The following is a 14,780-nucleotide window of genomic DNA, read 5'->3' on the forward strand; positions in this document are numbered from 1 at the left end:
CTACCTTGTATGACGTGTCTATCATATAGGTCAAGTGAAACATAGGAGTGTTTGTGGACTTGGATACTCTTAGCGTCTTGGCATGTACAGAACAAAAGTGCCAAGATATGATTGAGCGATCACGACATAGCGGTTGGATAGCTTGAAAAGGGAGAGGTCTTGGAGTAAATATGAAAAAAATAATGTGGCAACGCACGGCAACAATGACAAAAGAATGAGAGGAGAGAAAATGAAGGAAAACGAGACATAGCAAATGTGGCCTTTCAATGAGGGAAGGTAAGTGAATGAATATGGTAAGTTGAAATGTCATATGGCGGTTGAAAACATTTTTCCCTAAAAATTTAACAAGCCAAGAGTTTTTTATGAAAGAATGAAAGTTGGTCTCTTCAACGCTATCATTATATCATATGACAATAGACAAAAGGTGTGAGCTCGTCCGCTTTGTCACTGAATACGATCAAAAATATGTCCATCGACCCTCATTTACATTGAATTTCAAATTATCAACGCATGTAAAATCGTAAATTTTGTCATAAGTGAGATTTAGAGATTGTATTTCAAGCAATTGAAAGAAAAAACAATTTATACATTGAGAGGAGATGGTAAAACATTCAAAAAATATGGGGTCGCATAGGTAAGGTAGCTAGTTAGTTATGTGGGAATAGGTCAATAAAGGATAGTAATATGTAGTCTAAGTGGGTTGGAATAACAAAATGGTGTGCCATTCTCTTATGCTTATAAGAAGAGGGAGGCTGAGGCAGGAATGAGCAACCCAATGGTAGCAGCAGTAAGATAGTTCTTGGAGCTTGGAGCGAGGTGGAACCCAGCAGAGTGGGTAGGAGTGCCAACGATAGTGATGCTACCAATGGCGGTAACATTGGGAGCGGGAGCAAAATCAGTTGCTGAAGCTGAAGGCATGGCAAAGCCGTTAACGATGACAGGGCCATTGGTAGCAGTGGGAGCTTCGGTTGCGTCAGGCATAGGAGCAGCCATGGCAGAGGCGATGAGAACAGAGACGAGAGCGAGGTTGAACTTCATGGTTTGGATTGATGTGTGTGTTGATGATAATGAAAATACTTTGCATGAGAGACCTTGACCTTTATATACCAGAATGGCAGATTTTTTTTTCTTCCAAAAAAAAAAAACGAGTGTTCTTTGTCGGTACGGTACGGCTCCTGGAATCCTGTCGATTGGTAATTCGTGATGACCTTGCATCTTCCTCGTTCCGCTTGCCGTATATGGTCAAGTTAAAGCGATCGCATGTGAAAATTTGACGAAGTTCCTGTCTGCATGGCAGCTTTGACTCTGAATCGAGGAACTGTTGAACATGACATACTGCTGAACGTACGTGGCGATTACTTGAATAGGGACTCAGACCCCAAATTCTTTTCTGGCATCAACATTGCCTGCTTCAAAGGACGCGTTGTTAAACGTCGGAACCACAATCTCGTCATATGCATATGGCTATCATGTCGCTTGTTCTCTTCGTTGTACATCCCATTTGTGACAAGAATGATGCGTACTGCCTTGCTTGGTAACCACTTCTCGTCAATTCGTTCTATCATTATCTAATTCATATGATATTCAATTGATAACAAGTTTTATTTGGTCATCCTTTCACAATGGCGATGGGGCAATCTACTTATCATCTCAAAAAAAAAAAAAAGTTACCAACCTTCATGACTGGTCCACCCAAAAATTTTAGCTATTCGCTATAGCATAATGGTTAAAGGGATCAGTGTGGCCGTCCTACGCAAGGGCTGGTGGAATCCTCGGGAAACGACGACAAGCTTGGCTGAAGATCTAAGCCACAGCATTGAGCTTACCGACCAGACGGAAATAACGCTTGGGTCGTTTCTTTTTGGGAATAATGCATTTGGTTGACAGACAAAATGCCGTTTTATTACATTTGGTCATCAAAACGCCAAGGTGGCGTTGAAAAAAGTGCAGCGGTCGGACCCTTGTGCTTCTAAAAGCACGTACGTCACTTTAAGCTGACATGAAGGTTCGGTTGGACGAATCCAAATGGCAAGTTACGCACGCCGGACGTATCTATCCATTGGGGCAAGAAACCAAACGGCAGCCGAAACAAGTTCGTTTCTGTTTAGTGACTATAAACAAATTGACGACCGGGTCCTTTGGTCTCAATCCAGTTTTTTCAGGAGCACCAGCCAAAAAGAACCTTGGCCGATCCAAACCTGGTTTGCTTGTCCTTGGTTTAACACTTATTGCGGACCTCATAAACTGACATTCTTTTTTTTTAAAAAAGAAAATTCTCGTCTTATTATGAAAACACTATGCATCGCATATCTCGAAACAAAATATTATGAAGGGTGCTACAGGAAACCCAACGGCAGTACGTTTCAGTATGGAAGTTTAGGCTTTCCACGGGAGGCACTGTTAGGCTTTGTTACGTTTTTGGTTATCCATCATAATAAAAATGCCCATGTTGCAATAAAACAACGGAATATGAATCCCCCGTTTAGCGGTACTTCAACCCAATAAGTTGAGTTGATAACCTTAAAGCTCAAGTTTTCCCTTGGCCATCAAATTTTAAGCTACTAGTGATATGAAATCATCTCACTTACCATTTTACTTCATTGCCTTGAAGTACAAGCTTCGCTTTACTCATCCGATAATAGGCTGCGCAAACAGGTTCAACGATTTTTTGGTCTTTGATCTGCGCAGGTCGCACATTGTTATCTTTTTTTTTTTTTTTTTATCTGGGGGCGATTAGCCAATGACATTCTTAAATGTCTTGTTGTCGGGTCGGCTATCCCGCCGACAAAAATCGCTCAAGGCTGTTCATGCGCCTCCTGTTATCACGGAGATTGTATAGCGTTCAATGGAGTTGCAAAATGTCCCTGCATAGCCTATTAGGAGATGTGGCCACGCGCACTTATATGTGTCGGTTTGGAAGTGGAGTTTTTCTTCATGGATGTGAGCGTGTGAAACGTTGGATCGGTCGGACTCTCTTCCCCTTCACATTTCATTCTAGCTACTTCTGCTTCTGTTTCTGAGTAACAAAATATTATATCGCTATGATTGCGCCTCTTCCTTCTGAAATGTTTGTCGCCTTCCGAGTAGAATAAACATCAACGATCATGGGTCCACGCCGAGCCCGCAAATTGCTTGGTCTTTCTCCGAGCCCTGGTCTGCCTTGCCTTGCCATATTCCCAGCTCGATCACCATGGTTTCGGAGACGTCCCGAGGAACGTCCGAATGATTGCGGGGTGGAAATTGAGGTAGAACATGACCATACAAGGGCGACGCGAGGTCCATTGTACCGTAGCACATCTTCCCGGTAGCACTGAGCAATAGTGCGGGGTTAAAAAAAAAAGAGGTACTGGTTATCCCATGACCTCCGAATGGCGCTGGTTCACATTACCTTTTTTTTTTTTCCTTTGCCAAAGGAACACAGTTTCCCAATAGGCGGAGCAAGGCAGCGGCTGGAGTCCACTCAGCTTGCAGCTTTTATTGGTGCAAATGCGATCGTCTACCAATGCCCCCACTTTCTTATTGCTCTTCTTTGCTCTGCTTTCTAATAATATTGGCTTGGTAATAAACTTCTTGCTGCTTGTATCCCCATTGTTCACCTCTCTTCTTTCCCTTTGGGTCATTCAATCACGTTACTTGTCTATCTTAAAATTTTATACATTATTATTTTTTTCCATTCCTTTTGATTTTTTTTCCCTCTTAGCGCCACTGTAGTTATTTTTTTTTTGCTTTCTTCTTCTATTTTTTTTTTCATCCACAAGCCGTTTCTTACTCTTGTTCAAGGAGTGAAAGAAACACGCATACAATACAACGGCTTAGAACATCTGTGGTGGACCCTTTTTCTTCTTCCCTGTCTCTTCTGCTTTTTTAACTCCTCCCCTTCTTCCATCCCTCTCCACCCCTTCCCTTTGAAAAGGATACGTTAATGCCTCCAAGCCCACCTTCAAACAGGAAATTATCGAGCCTGCCCCAATCTCGCAACTCTTTGGTCGAACGATGTTCATCTTTTCGCAAATGTGAACCATGCAAACGCAGAAATCGCATCTGTAATGGCCAGAGACCATGTAGCCATTGCACAGATTCCAATATGGATTGCATCTACAGTGTTGTTTCCGAACATCCTAGAAGTGTTTTCACAACGAGCTCTGCGAGGCGCCTTAGTTCGGGTTCGGCTTGCGAAACTTGTCGGCGGAGAAAGACAAAATGTGATGGCGGGTCTCCGTGTGGATTTTGTCTTGCAAATGGTCACGAGTGCGTGAATAACTCTGAACGACGACGACGCTCTATGGGTCCCCCTACTGTTACGGCACCTAATGAAACAGAAGCTATGGATCGAATTGAAGATCGGTTACGTCGCATTGAAAAACTAATGACCGCTTTTACGCCGAGTCCACTGTCACAAAGTTCATCCACCGTTCAATACAGTGAAGAGGCGACTGCTGCTGCCAATATGCAACAACCGGTTAGGCAGCATCGGCATTCGGTACAAGGCATATCAGTGGCGAAAGAGCAAGCGGAATTGCGCGCTGCTTATGAGAGTATGAAAGGTATGTTTACGAAAGCCCCCCCTTGGGTCAAATGATGATGATGACTTACTTAAGCCCTCCTTTTCCACAGGACGATCTTCCAGTACTTCATCACCACGAAGACAAACAATACAAACAGACACCTTACCTACATCTTTGTCGGCAAGATATGTGTCACCACCTAATAGTACCGCCAGTGGTAACACTCCACCGTCCGGTAATACAGCGTTTTCTCCGCCACCGTTGACACGCTTGATGATCTCAGCCTCTCAGAGCTCTAATTTGCCCAAATCATCCAAAACTGAGCCGTCTTCACCACCACGATCAGGAATATCATATCTTATGCAAGAAAGCAAGAATTCAATAGACAAGGAAGAATCGCTTCCACCACATCAACTTCATCAACATCATCATTCCCTTTTAACCCCAACCACACCTCCACCTTCTAACCCATCCTCAGTGGACCTCAAAACAAACTTTTTACCTCGACCCAATTCCCCACTTGCATCCAACAATGCTGCTTATGGCTATGCAAGCAATGATATGGATTGGCAAGCAACTGTGAATGGCATGCCAAGTCTCATGGGTAAGTGGTTTCGCCCAACTTTGGGGATGCATGGCGCGCCGGGGGGCGGGCCTAGTCCCGTCCTGACATAATCTGACCTTTCCCTTGCTTATAGATCAATTGTCAAGGCGAACTTTTGGTCAGACCATGAATTATGCGCCAAACAACTTTCCTATCTATCCACTTACTCCTCCTCCAAGTCTCTCAAGAACTCATTCACCTAACAGCACATCTGGGGGCGAAATGGCTCGTACTATGGAATGAAAAAAAAAGTCTATTGTGTCTGTTCTCTCATGCCCGTGTGTATGTATGTTATTCGGAGCCTCGTGGTTTCTTTTTTAATGCGCAAGGAACAAAAAAAAAATGAGGGCAAGCAGCTGATATCTGCAGCTCATTTTTGTCTTTTTTGGGCTTCTGCTTTGAGGGCCATTTCAGAGAAGGGTGAGGGCTATAGCCTGGCCTTCAATACCCCCCATGTTACTCACTCAAGCGCCAACGTCGTCATTTTCAATTTATTTAATATATATACTGTTTTTTGCTTGATTTCTTAACACCTCTCTCTCTTTTTTTTTTTCTAAATTTTTACATCCATCGTTGCTGATTTCCCTCTTCTTTTATTTTCTACAAGTAAGAAAGATTCTACATAAAACCACCTAAAAAACTTTATATACCAAAAACCGTTTTTGCCCTTTCCGTACGTAACCCAGCATGCTTCTATATCGAAATTGTCCTCACGGGGTCAATATTCCCCATTTTGCAATGTGGAAGCCCAGGTTTTGAATCCCGGCTCGGAAGGGCTAAGCAATACCCGAGGTATCCAAATAAAATATGGGTGGTTCGATATCGTGCCCAATTCATTTACCAGAAGAACAAAGTATGAAAGGTTCGATAGCATTGTCCATGTCTGTGATATGCTTAGCCTAGTATTTGCTTTCATCTTGATCAATCTGATATTTTCACTGGACCTTAGTGCAACGTTGTTTTTTGGATTATGGTAACACCCGTCGTCAGGCTAGATGTGACGGTACGAGACTCCATCCACAACCCGAATTCTATGCTTCTCTTTATCTGGGAATGTGTTTTGGTATGTCAGCTTTATTGATGAGAAAAAAATTCCCATTAGGATTGCGCTACAAAGCCGTTTATGTGTTACAGAAAGCGAACCATTTTACGCCATGGTGGCTTCATTCATGCTTGTCTAGGTTAGCCATTGTCCGTAGACTATTCTAACGGATCTCGCTCTACCGAATTGAACATCTGAAACCGCTCATCCAACCCATAAACTGGGAAAAAAAAGGCCCAGTAGTATGGAGGGTCAGCAGAAACTGGGCGATCTTTATCAGATTATAGGTTATTCCGAGCGAAATTGTCACTATCCTCACTTGATTTTCCCATTGCTTGCGTAATATGGGCTACCAATCATCAATTCCGCCTAGCATTGTAAACAAGAAGTTCGGACGAAACAATGCCGGCCGTAATATCAGTAACCTTAATGAACAAGCAATGCAGAGAAAGCAGCGGAAATTTTTTTGGTTAATATTTCGGTAAAAATGTAAGCAGTGCTATCTTTTGAGAAAAGGAAAAGAATTATCTTCATTTAAAAATGGATCAAATTGGCTATATGCTTGTCGATATGCTTAGCATATGAAGTTTGTTTGCCATTCGAAAAAAAATTAGTCTCTCAGAAGACAATGCTACGACTTCTGGCCATTCGTTTGTTAAGAACTTGGAATAGTGCAATAACCATATTGAGATATATCCATGTCGGCATACAACCCGATACAGCACGAGAAGTTAGCCGTCTCAGCCGATGGCTAAACAGCCCTCTCAGAAGCCAGCATTCGGATAACACAACACCATATTTTACAATCGCGGAACGCAGGTTGACCCTAAAAAGAACAGAAAGCTACCGGCTGCAAAAAATTTCGACCGAGTGATAGACATATCTGTGACAAAATCACAGCTGTGTCAAATCTAAAAAGAGAAAGACAAATGAAGCAAAGACAATGCTGGTCGGCTTGGAACAAGCCCCGATCATTTTCTCGCTGATTTATCGTATTTTGATGAATATTCTGGATATGTACGATATGAAAGGATACTATCTCCTGATGAATAATGCTCAGAACATGCTCCATTAAGGTACGTGAACTGAGACGGCCGAGGATACAAGTGCCTGTAGCCTCCACCATATTTGCTCTACTTAAATCCGAATGAAGAGGTTTGGTCGAAGGTGAAGGCTGGTGTCAGGCGAAACATGTTGACTGCTGACGATCAGCTAAGTGACCGTATATGCCACGCTGTGCCAATGATTACTAGCAGACTGACAAGCATGGATTCGCCATGCGTTGCCATTTTTTTTTTTTGAAGGTGTAAGAAGGTAAGTCGTCCCCGAGTCCGAGAAACTTACCGCTATCTCAATCCAGGGTACTTTTGGGACATTTGATTTGGGAGCAAATTGCAATGAAATTTTCATCCGTTTAATTAAAATATACGCTTGCCGTATGTTCATTCGTTTCTTCATTTTGTGCCAAATATTTCTAATAAACAAGATATTCAACGCTTTACGATGAACACTTCTTTCATTAACTCTATCATTGTGGACAAATGATACCGATACTACAATAGTTATATTTTTTATCTGATATGTTGTTTTCTTCTTGGATCATAATATGCTATCAAGTCAGACATCTTATGAATGTTTACTCTATTTCTCAATCGTGATACCGTTCAATGAAATCGGAAAAAGTGATGACTTTTTATGCAAATATGAGGACACACTTCTGTCCCATCCGCATTCTTAGTACAACTTTAATTGCAAGGTTACAGCGTGTAGATTCTCATCATGGTAGGTGGTACGGAGCTCGACTTGAACTTGCGTACGACCATTACACACTCCAGGAACGTGGATTTGGTCGTGGCCGCTAGCTCAACCTTAATTGGCTATTATTGCCATAAAGATGAAGTGTAGCTGTCAGTAATTTGCACTTAGTGCGTCACTAGCATTTTCCTGTGATTTTCAGTGATCCAAAGAAACAGGTATGCAAGGATTTTCGATGTAAATGAGTCAAAATGGGTGATCTATTGCTCAAAAGGCTACCATGTATGTTTTCCGATTGCCAAATACACAGTGCGTGGGAAGCGCATCTCGTAATTTGCTCAACATTTTATAAATTGGTTCTGGACTCTAGCTCCAGATATCCTCCACTTTAAAGCTATGTCATAAAATTGCTGGGCTATTTTTGTAAATGGTCCCCATCCCTCACATACAATTTGGAGAACAACCAATAAGGTAACTGGCAGCACGGTCCATTGACATCTTTCAAAAAATGTTAATAGATATTTGGTTTAGGCGTTAAGGATTAACGTCATAAAAATATTAATATAAAAAAGTCTGCCATCCTAGATATCCAGACATTCGAAATAAAAAGTCTTTTTTAACAAAATGGATAATTCGAATTTGAAGCTTGTCTGTCAATGTAATGCTTTGCTTTTCCAATGGCCATCTTTCGCCCGAGAAAACTACTCTATACTTTGCATAAGCTATCCTTCCTTTGACTTTGATTGCTTTCCTCCTCTGAAATAGGAGATATCCCTGCTTCCAAGTATGAACCCTTGCTTTAATCTTCGAACTTAAAAGAAAGTAGGATGGAAAAAGGAGTGAAATTTGTGACCGTTCATGCACCAACTTGGCCAAACTGCGAAGCCCAGCCTTTTTTATTTTTTTAATACGCTTTGCATTATCGGCAGTGGCCTGGTGACTCTCAATTTCCTCTCTTGTTACTCTTACCGCATTGACTCCCATTTGAAACTTGTCCCATTCGAAATGCCTCTTCTGAGGTCCCCTTACTCTCATTGAAACTCTCACTAAATGCTCTTTTGACATGGCTCACTTAAACTTTACTCCTCCACCTACTCCCTCTGATACGCTGACAAATAGCGAACTTGTCGACATTGCACATCCTATGGTGAGTGCCTGAGTTCATTCTACCTCCTTTACTTGCATTTTGCTCGAAAATAGACCCACGCAGAAGAGTCAGCCTTTCAATATCTGAACGACTGGCTTTTCAATATACTTTCATCGGAACTAACTTTTTTTTTTTTTCTTGCCCGCTCGCAACTTACAGCGCCATGTTTGGAGGCACCGATATACCAATTCCCAGTCCTCTCTACACTACGAATCAAGCAAGCCCGCCGCACAGACAAATGAACTCAATGATAAAAAAGCAAAGCAGCTGCGACACCGAAGATCGACAGGAATGGTGATACAGAAATTTGATAGTACTACCTCGCAGCGTTCATTTTGGAGCACCGCATACATGCCTGAACTTGATAGGGATATTGCCAATCCTGAAAGCGAAGCTTTTGATAGCTTTGATCACCACAACTCTGATTTTAAATCAAGACGGCATTCTGCCAGACGATTTTACTCGGTGGAAAATATTCGTGAAAATTATACGCGGCCGGACACCTTTGTCACACAGTCGCATTTGACGACGCCAATGACGAGACCAAAAACCCGTCCAAGTCCGCTAAATCTGACGGACTCCTCGCAGAAGAAGATAAAGGAAAAAATGGACCAGAGACCGGCACAACCTTTACTTGGTATGGCCAGTGAAGACCAGCATACAAGTGCGAGCTTGGATATCGACGATGAATTTTCTAGCGTACGAGACCAAATTACACAAATTACCAGAGAACTCCAGCAAATGCAAATCGAAGAACTACAAATCCAGGAAAAAGTATTTGTTGATGATAGGAAGCAACGTCAAAAACTGATGGAGATCTCTCAACGAGATCGTATTCAACAGGGCAGACGGTTGAGCATATCCAACACCTATCAAGTTGAGCCAATTAACCAGAACTTTCACCGACACCATCGAGTTCGTAGTGACGGCAGCTTCTTTTCACACCAACAAACTCCGTCGCTCGATACCTTTGTTTCCTCCTCCTCCACTGATATTAGCTTGGCTCAAGACAGCCAACTCCTTTCAGATTCAAGTATAGATCATCATTTTCTGTCACCTCGCATTTGTGACATTCAAGGCCGACACATTGGTGATAGCGGTTACCGCGATATACAAAGCTACAATGATGAAAACGATGACGAACAAGACAATGACGATACCATTTATCAGTCGCTACCGGCCAGCCCCAACATGACTACTTTATTGCTCACAACCAACAGTCTCATAACGTCCCGCATGGAAGAAATGGCAAGATCCGTTAGTCCCCATCACCTCGAAGAGAAGATGTGGCAGAATGATTTTGTCGAAGTGATGACTCAGTGCATTCATCAGTCAGAAGAACTTGAGAGCCTTTCCACGGAACTTTTAAAAGTGGAACGACAGATGAGAGAGTTATTTCTTCTGAAATCAGCGCTGGAAGAGCAACTAGAGCAAACAGAATATTCGTACAACAACCAGATCGAACAATGCCATCGAGCCCTTGCTTTACAACGACAAATGATCAACGATCTGGACTACATGATGATTGACATTGACAGAAAAATTGATCTCAATAACCAACGATTACGCAGAAATGAACTTGATCAATATGATGCATTACGGAACCTAGGCGACGAAGTGACCGTTAGCAACATATTAGGACTGACTAAGAAGGAAGAACTGATTGCTCGTCTTCGATGGGAAGTTGGTCGCTTCATTGGCGGTGGGGTTGGTACTGGCTCTATCATTCATGCCTACGATTCACCGGATGCTGGCCATTCTATGATCATTGGAGGCACTGCTTCGTCTATGGAGACCAGTCTCCTAAACGTAAGTACTTTAATCTGCCTTTCATCCATGAGATCCTTTTGTGTTAATTATGTCGCCCTTGCCATTCTTTTCAAGCAGAATTCCGCCGACCCTTCCTTGTCTTCCAAACGAGCTTTAGCTCAGCATCATCAATACGTCCTACACCTTAGCTTTGAACAATGGAAGGTGCAGTTTAAAAAGGTACCCCATGAACGCTGGGTCGATGATGATCTTGTAGATCAATGTCAATTTGTACGCTTAGATCAAGTCGCTCCTGCATCGCGCTGTCCTGTTCAATTCAATTTCTTCCGTCGAAGGCACCATTGTCGACGGTACGTACTTACTGGAAGCCATGATTTTCTGTTATGCAGGATGTGTACTCATTTACCATTTTCTTTTCTGGTAGGTGTGGAAAGATATTTTGTCACGAACACTCGTCAAATCGAATTCTTTTGTTCCATCCAACCGAACAATCTAGTCAACATGAACCATCTGCTGGCGAATGGTGCAGAGTTTGTGACAAGTGCTTTTTCAATCTTGTCACCGTTGTTGTTCGTCCCATCGCCTCATCTGTACCACCCTCCCTGTAATTTTAAATAGCATTCCTCCACCCATTTATCCTGCCATATCTATTTTCCCCTCACTATCTAATCTATAAACTTGTCTTAATGGAACAATGGGCGCTCGGCTTGGCATTGAAAGCGATTGGATGCGAATTGGGAATGGGCAATTTTTTTAGTTTTAGTTTGGCAAACTGCTTCTGGAACAAAAGCTTGGCAGATACAAATATGGGCACTGAGGCATACAATGGAACAACTACTGTACATGGTTAAGTTTTTAAAAAAGTTATGTAATAAAATAATAAATATACGACTCTATTGCATATAATTAAATTAAAGAAGAGCAGATGCAATGGCAGTGCCGGCGACAGTAACGCCTACGGCTATCCATGAGTAAGAGACGGTATTGGCGGCCGATGGAATAGTGGTTGAGAGACCAGCAGTAGCTGATGCAGCATCACTTGCTAAGTTTGATGCGATGGAGGTAGCAGCGCCAGCGACGCCGGATGCCACTGAAGTAGCTTCACCTTGAATAGCAGAGGCCGCTGAGGTGGCATCCCCACCAATAGCAGTGGCTGCTGAATTGATTGCACCGCCAATAGCAGCGGTGGCACTGTCGAACGATCCAGGGATGGTCACGTCGGCAGCAGCGAGAGTAGCCAGAGCGGCAACAGCAAGGGTCATTGACAATTTCATGATAATGGAGCGGGTAATTGAAACGAGAGTTTGTTGGGTCAAAAAAGTAAGCTTCAAGGGAAATCCCAACTGTGTGTGGTTTATATACCGTAAAGTAACCGTTTTATTGCAGCTCAGAGAAACTTTTTTTTGCAATTTGTACCACGTACATGTGATCTGTGGTGAATAAGAGACGTTCAAGGCTGTGATGTAATCGTCCAGGCATTGCTATAAGCAGCTTGCATCTTTCACAGCCGCCAATTTGGTGACATGATTGATGCTTTGAGCCACTTATGTGCCTTGGCATTTTATCATATAATGCTTGTACCTGATTGATGCTCATAAACACTTGCAAGGTAAAAATAGTATTTTTGATTTTAGTTTCTCGCTCAATCAAGTTGGATCACTGTGCAACGTTAATAGTTTCACTGCTCTTGAATCTAACGGTAGCTGTGCAAAGCTGGTTGAACCAACACTTTTTGCAAATGAGGTGTTTGATCCCCGCTCACAATATCGCCTGTACATGAACTCCATGATCCCGCCAGCTATGTCAGTGGGTATGTCGACCTTATTTGGCTGGATGGACCACAGGCTTGTATTTTATTTTCCTATAATGCTTTGGAAAGCCTCGCCCGCAAAAAATATAATCCAATCTCAGTCGAAAAAGAACAATTTCCTAATTCTGTCATGATGTAATGTCCTCATTTCCATTTCTACACCCACAGCTTCGTTTGTGTGTCGCGAGGAAAATCGGCTGGCCATCTTGTTATCTCTCGTCTGTTTCGCAATTAATTGCCAAAGCTATTTTATGAGTAGTACATCAGAAAGCAATACGCCACCTGCATAAAATTCAGTGATCAACCACCACGGAAGTGAAACACTTTACCTTAAGCATTTTTCGTTTTGCTGTGTTCCACATTTTAACTTTATGCTCCTCGCGTACCTGAATAACATCTTATGTCCGACGTCAAATAACGTTTTAGCGGCAAACATAAGCTGGTCAATGCAGGCACCTACCATTTCTGTACACTGCTGAAAAATGAAAGATCCTTGGTTACTCTGAAACCTGTCGAAGTTCCATGGTAACCGAGGAATTCTTCGTTTCCATAATTTCAAGCTAGCGGAAGTCTATTTTCGCGTTCTCATGATGATGGGATATCGTACCAGTTTTTGGACGCCGAATTTAAGCTGAGCTGGGGGGATGGGTACTTGAATTAATGGGGTCCCTTTGCACAGAGACCGAGCTCGCACCGGTTTTTGTTGCGAATGCAGTTTGAGTAGGCGGCATGGAGTGCAATGGAGACTGTAGTGTAGGTGTGTTATATTTTGCCGATTCGTCATGCGAATGATCAGGCTCCATTTCATCCTCTCCCACTTTAGAATTACTTCGTGTTTCGAGTTGTCAATTGAGAAGTCGAGTTTTTAGATCCTTCTGCGCTGACTGTCAGCATGATTGTAGTCATTGAGAAGTATCAAGTGAAATTCAAATGAGAAAACTCACAGTAACATCAATGTTGTGCAGCCTTTGTCTCCTCTTTTTGCATTGCCAGAAATTCTCCCCACCAATTGTGGTTGATATCCACCAGTCCACTTAAACTTTGAAAAGTTAACACTTCAAATCAAAGTGAACAATGATGAGATAATCCCTCTACAAATGTCTCTCAACATGGAACACAGTTGCTTTTTCAGTTCAAAGCATGATCTCACGTGAAATTTTTTTAAAGTCTGCAATCAAAGAATCCACAATGCCAGTTGTGCAATCCTGAATGGAAGAAATAAGCCGATTAGCAGACGTGTGGTAGAATCTTCTTGCTAACCAACCAGTCAAGTCTCATTCTCACACATAGGTACTGGCATGTTCATAAGTGTGGTGTCAGTTGGAAGTTCTATGGTTCGCCTCTGGTAGAACTCCAGTGTCACTTTGCAACCTAAGTTAAGCTTCTTACAGGACGATTTCAGTTTTATCAATTCTGTCTGCCCTATGTTACCATTCGATTTCATACTTGTTACACCCCTCGTCTGTATATTATTGTAACTACTAAGTGTTTCGTGATATGGTCCCACTCACACCACGCTCTCATCCGCATATGGTAGCTCGGTAGTCAGCGTCCAATCCTCTTTGGATGATGTCTGGCTACTTAAAACAGCCAAGTTTTTTAGATAGAATAGTAGGTAGAAAAATGATTAATTTGCATAGGACCTGTCAGAATATCTGTAACGTCATTTGAATGATTCTCCACCCGTTTATCAAGTATGCCTGGGATGGTAGACGATCATCTCCAGACAACCCTTCACACAGAAAAATAGAACACCTCTATAGTGGATTTATGACTGTACTATCAATTTTCTTTATTGAAATATGATTATGTAATATAGTAGTTCTTGCTCCTGGCAGGCATCAATTGCTTCTGGATTTCCTCGTGAAGACCCTTCCAGAACTCTTATACTGAATTTTTTCTATTGTTTAGCTCATCTACATTAGGTAAAATTGGTGGACGTATTCCATTTTGTACATCTGCTAAGTATTTGTGCATTTCTGTACTATTTTTCGTCTCCTTTTGCAGACTTTGAAATAGTTGTAGGCTTGTGATTTTTAAATTCTGTACCACTTCAAGAAAATCCGAATTGGTCCAGTGGTCAGGATTACCCGCTCTCACCGGGTCGGCCGGGGTTCGATTCCCCGATTCGGAGATTTTTTTGCATT

The 14,780-nt window shown here is 42.3% G+C and overlaps 5 protein-coding genes and 1 non-coding gene across 6 annotated transcripts; 4 read left to right on the forward strand and 2 right to left on the reverse strand.

The window, feature by feature from the left end:
* Window positions 1-525: 525 nt before the first annotated feature.
* On the reverse strand, window positions 526-1,621 carry K450DRAFT_263035 (uncharacterized protein). Its single transcript, XM_051592574.1, has one exon. The coding sequence runs from the start codon at window positions 1,213-1,215 to the stop codon at window positions 736-738; it is 480 nt and encodes a 159-aa protein (XP_051440179.1). The 5' UTR covers window positions 1,216-1,621; the 3' UTR covers window positions 526-735.
* Window positions 1,622-3,817: 2,196 nt separating this feature from the next.
* Window positions 3,818-5,590, forward strand: K450DRAFT_263037 (uncharacterized protein). Its single transcript, XM_051592575.1, has 3 exons — window positions 3,818-4,544; window positions 4,615-5,109; window positions 5,204-5,590. Exons 1-3 carry the CDS (start codon window positions 3,923-3,925, stop codon window positions 5,350-5,352), a joined length of 1,266 nt encoding a protein of 421 aa, XP_051440180.1. The 5' UTR covers window positions 3,818-3,922; the 3' UTR covers window positions 5,353-5,590.
* Window positions 5,265-5,733, forward strand: K450DRAFT_263038 (uncharacterized protein). The gene has a single exon (XM_051592576.1). The coding sequence runs from the start codon at window positions 5,349-5,351 to the stop codon at window positions 5,637-5,639; it is 291 nt and encodes a 96-aa protein (XP_051440181.1). The 5' UTR covers window positions 5,265-5,348; the 3' UTR covers window positions 5,640-5,733.
* Window positions 5,734-8,829: 3,096 nt separating this feature from the next.
* K450DRAFT_284571 (uncharacterized protein) lies at window positions 8,830-11,520 on the forward strand. Its single transcript, XM_051593510.1, has 4 exons — window positions 8,830-9,053; window positions 9,213-10,862; window positions 10,941-11,173; window positions 11,248-11,520. The coding sequence occupies exons 1-4, from the start codon at window positions 8,970-8,972 to the stop codon at window positions 11,429-11,431; spliced, it is 2,151 nt and encodes a 716-aa protein (XP_051440182.1). The 5' UTR covers window positions 8,830-8,969; the 3' UTR covers window positions 11,432-11,520.
* A 45-nt stretch (window positions 11,521-11,565) lies between these two features.
* K450DRAFT_263042 (uncharacterized protein) lies at window positions 11,566-12,130 on the reverse strand. Its single transcript, XM_051592577.1, has one exon. It carries the CDS (start codon window positions 12,095-12,097, stop codon window positions 11,735-11,737), a length of 363 nt encoding a protein of 120 aa, XP_051440183.1. The 5' UTR covers window positions 12,098-12,130; the 3' UTR covers window positions 11,566-11,734.
* Window positions 12,131-14,695: 2,565 nt separating this feature from the next.
* Window positions 14,696-14,767, forward strand: K450DRAFT_t109. The gene has a single exon. It is a non-coding gene; the product is annotated as a tRNA-Glu (tRNA).
* The last annotated feature ends 13 nt before the right edge of the window (window positions 14,768-14,780 follow it).

Source organism: Umbelopsis ramanniana (genome assembly GCF_025399195.1).
Source record: "Umbelopsis ramanniana AG unplaced genomic scaffold K450scaffold_104, whole genome shotgun sequence".
NCBI classification, from domain to species: domain Eukaryota; kingdom Fungi; phylum Mucoromycota; class Umbelopsidomycetes; order Umbelopsidales; family Umbelopsidaceae; genus Umbelopsis; species Umbelopsis ramanniana.

Excerpts from the sequence above, each read along its gene's own strand:
- K450DRAFT_263035 (XM_051592574.1), bottom strand. The coding sequence starts at position 1,215 with ATGCAAGGTCATCACGAATTACCAATCGACAGGATTCCAGGAGCCGTA.
- K450DRAFT_263037 (XM_051592575.1), top strand. The coding sequence starts at position 3,923 with ATGCCTCCAAGCCCACCTTCAAACAGGAAATTATCGAGCCTGCCCCAA. Across the intron at positions 4,545-4,614 it reads TGCTTATGAGAGTATGAAAG|GACGATCTTCCAGTACTTCA; the intron begins GTATGTTTACGA and ends CCTTTTCCACAG. Across the intron at positions 5,110-5,203 it reads TGGCATGCCAAGTCTCATGG|ATCAATTGTCAAGGCGAACT; the intron begins GTAAGTGGTTTC and ends CCTTGCTTATAG.
- K450DRAFT_263038 (XM_051592576.1), top strand. The coding sequence starts at position 5,349 with ATGAAAAAAAAAGTCTATTGTGTCTGTTCTCTCATGCCCGTGTGTATG.
- K450DRAFT_284571 (XM_051593510.1), top strand. The coding sequence starts at position 8,970 with ATGGCTCACTTAAACTTTACTCCTCCACCTACTCCCTCTGATACGCTG. Across the intron at positions 10,863-10,940 it reads TGGAGACCAGTCTCCTAAAC|AATTCCGCCGACCCTTCCTT; the intron begins GTAAGTACTTTA and ends CTTTTCAAGCAG. Across the intron at positions 11,174-11,247 it reads CGAAGGCACCATTGTCGACG|GTGTGGAAAGATATTTTGTC; the intron begins GTACGTACTTAC and ends CTTTTCTGGTAG.
- K450DRAFT_263042 (XM_051592577.1), bottom strand. The coding sequence starts at position 12,097 with ATGAAATTGTCAATGACCCTTGCTGTTGCCGCTCTGGCTACTCTCGCT.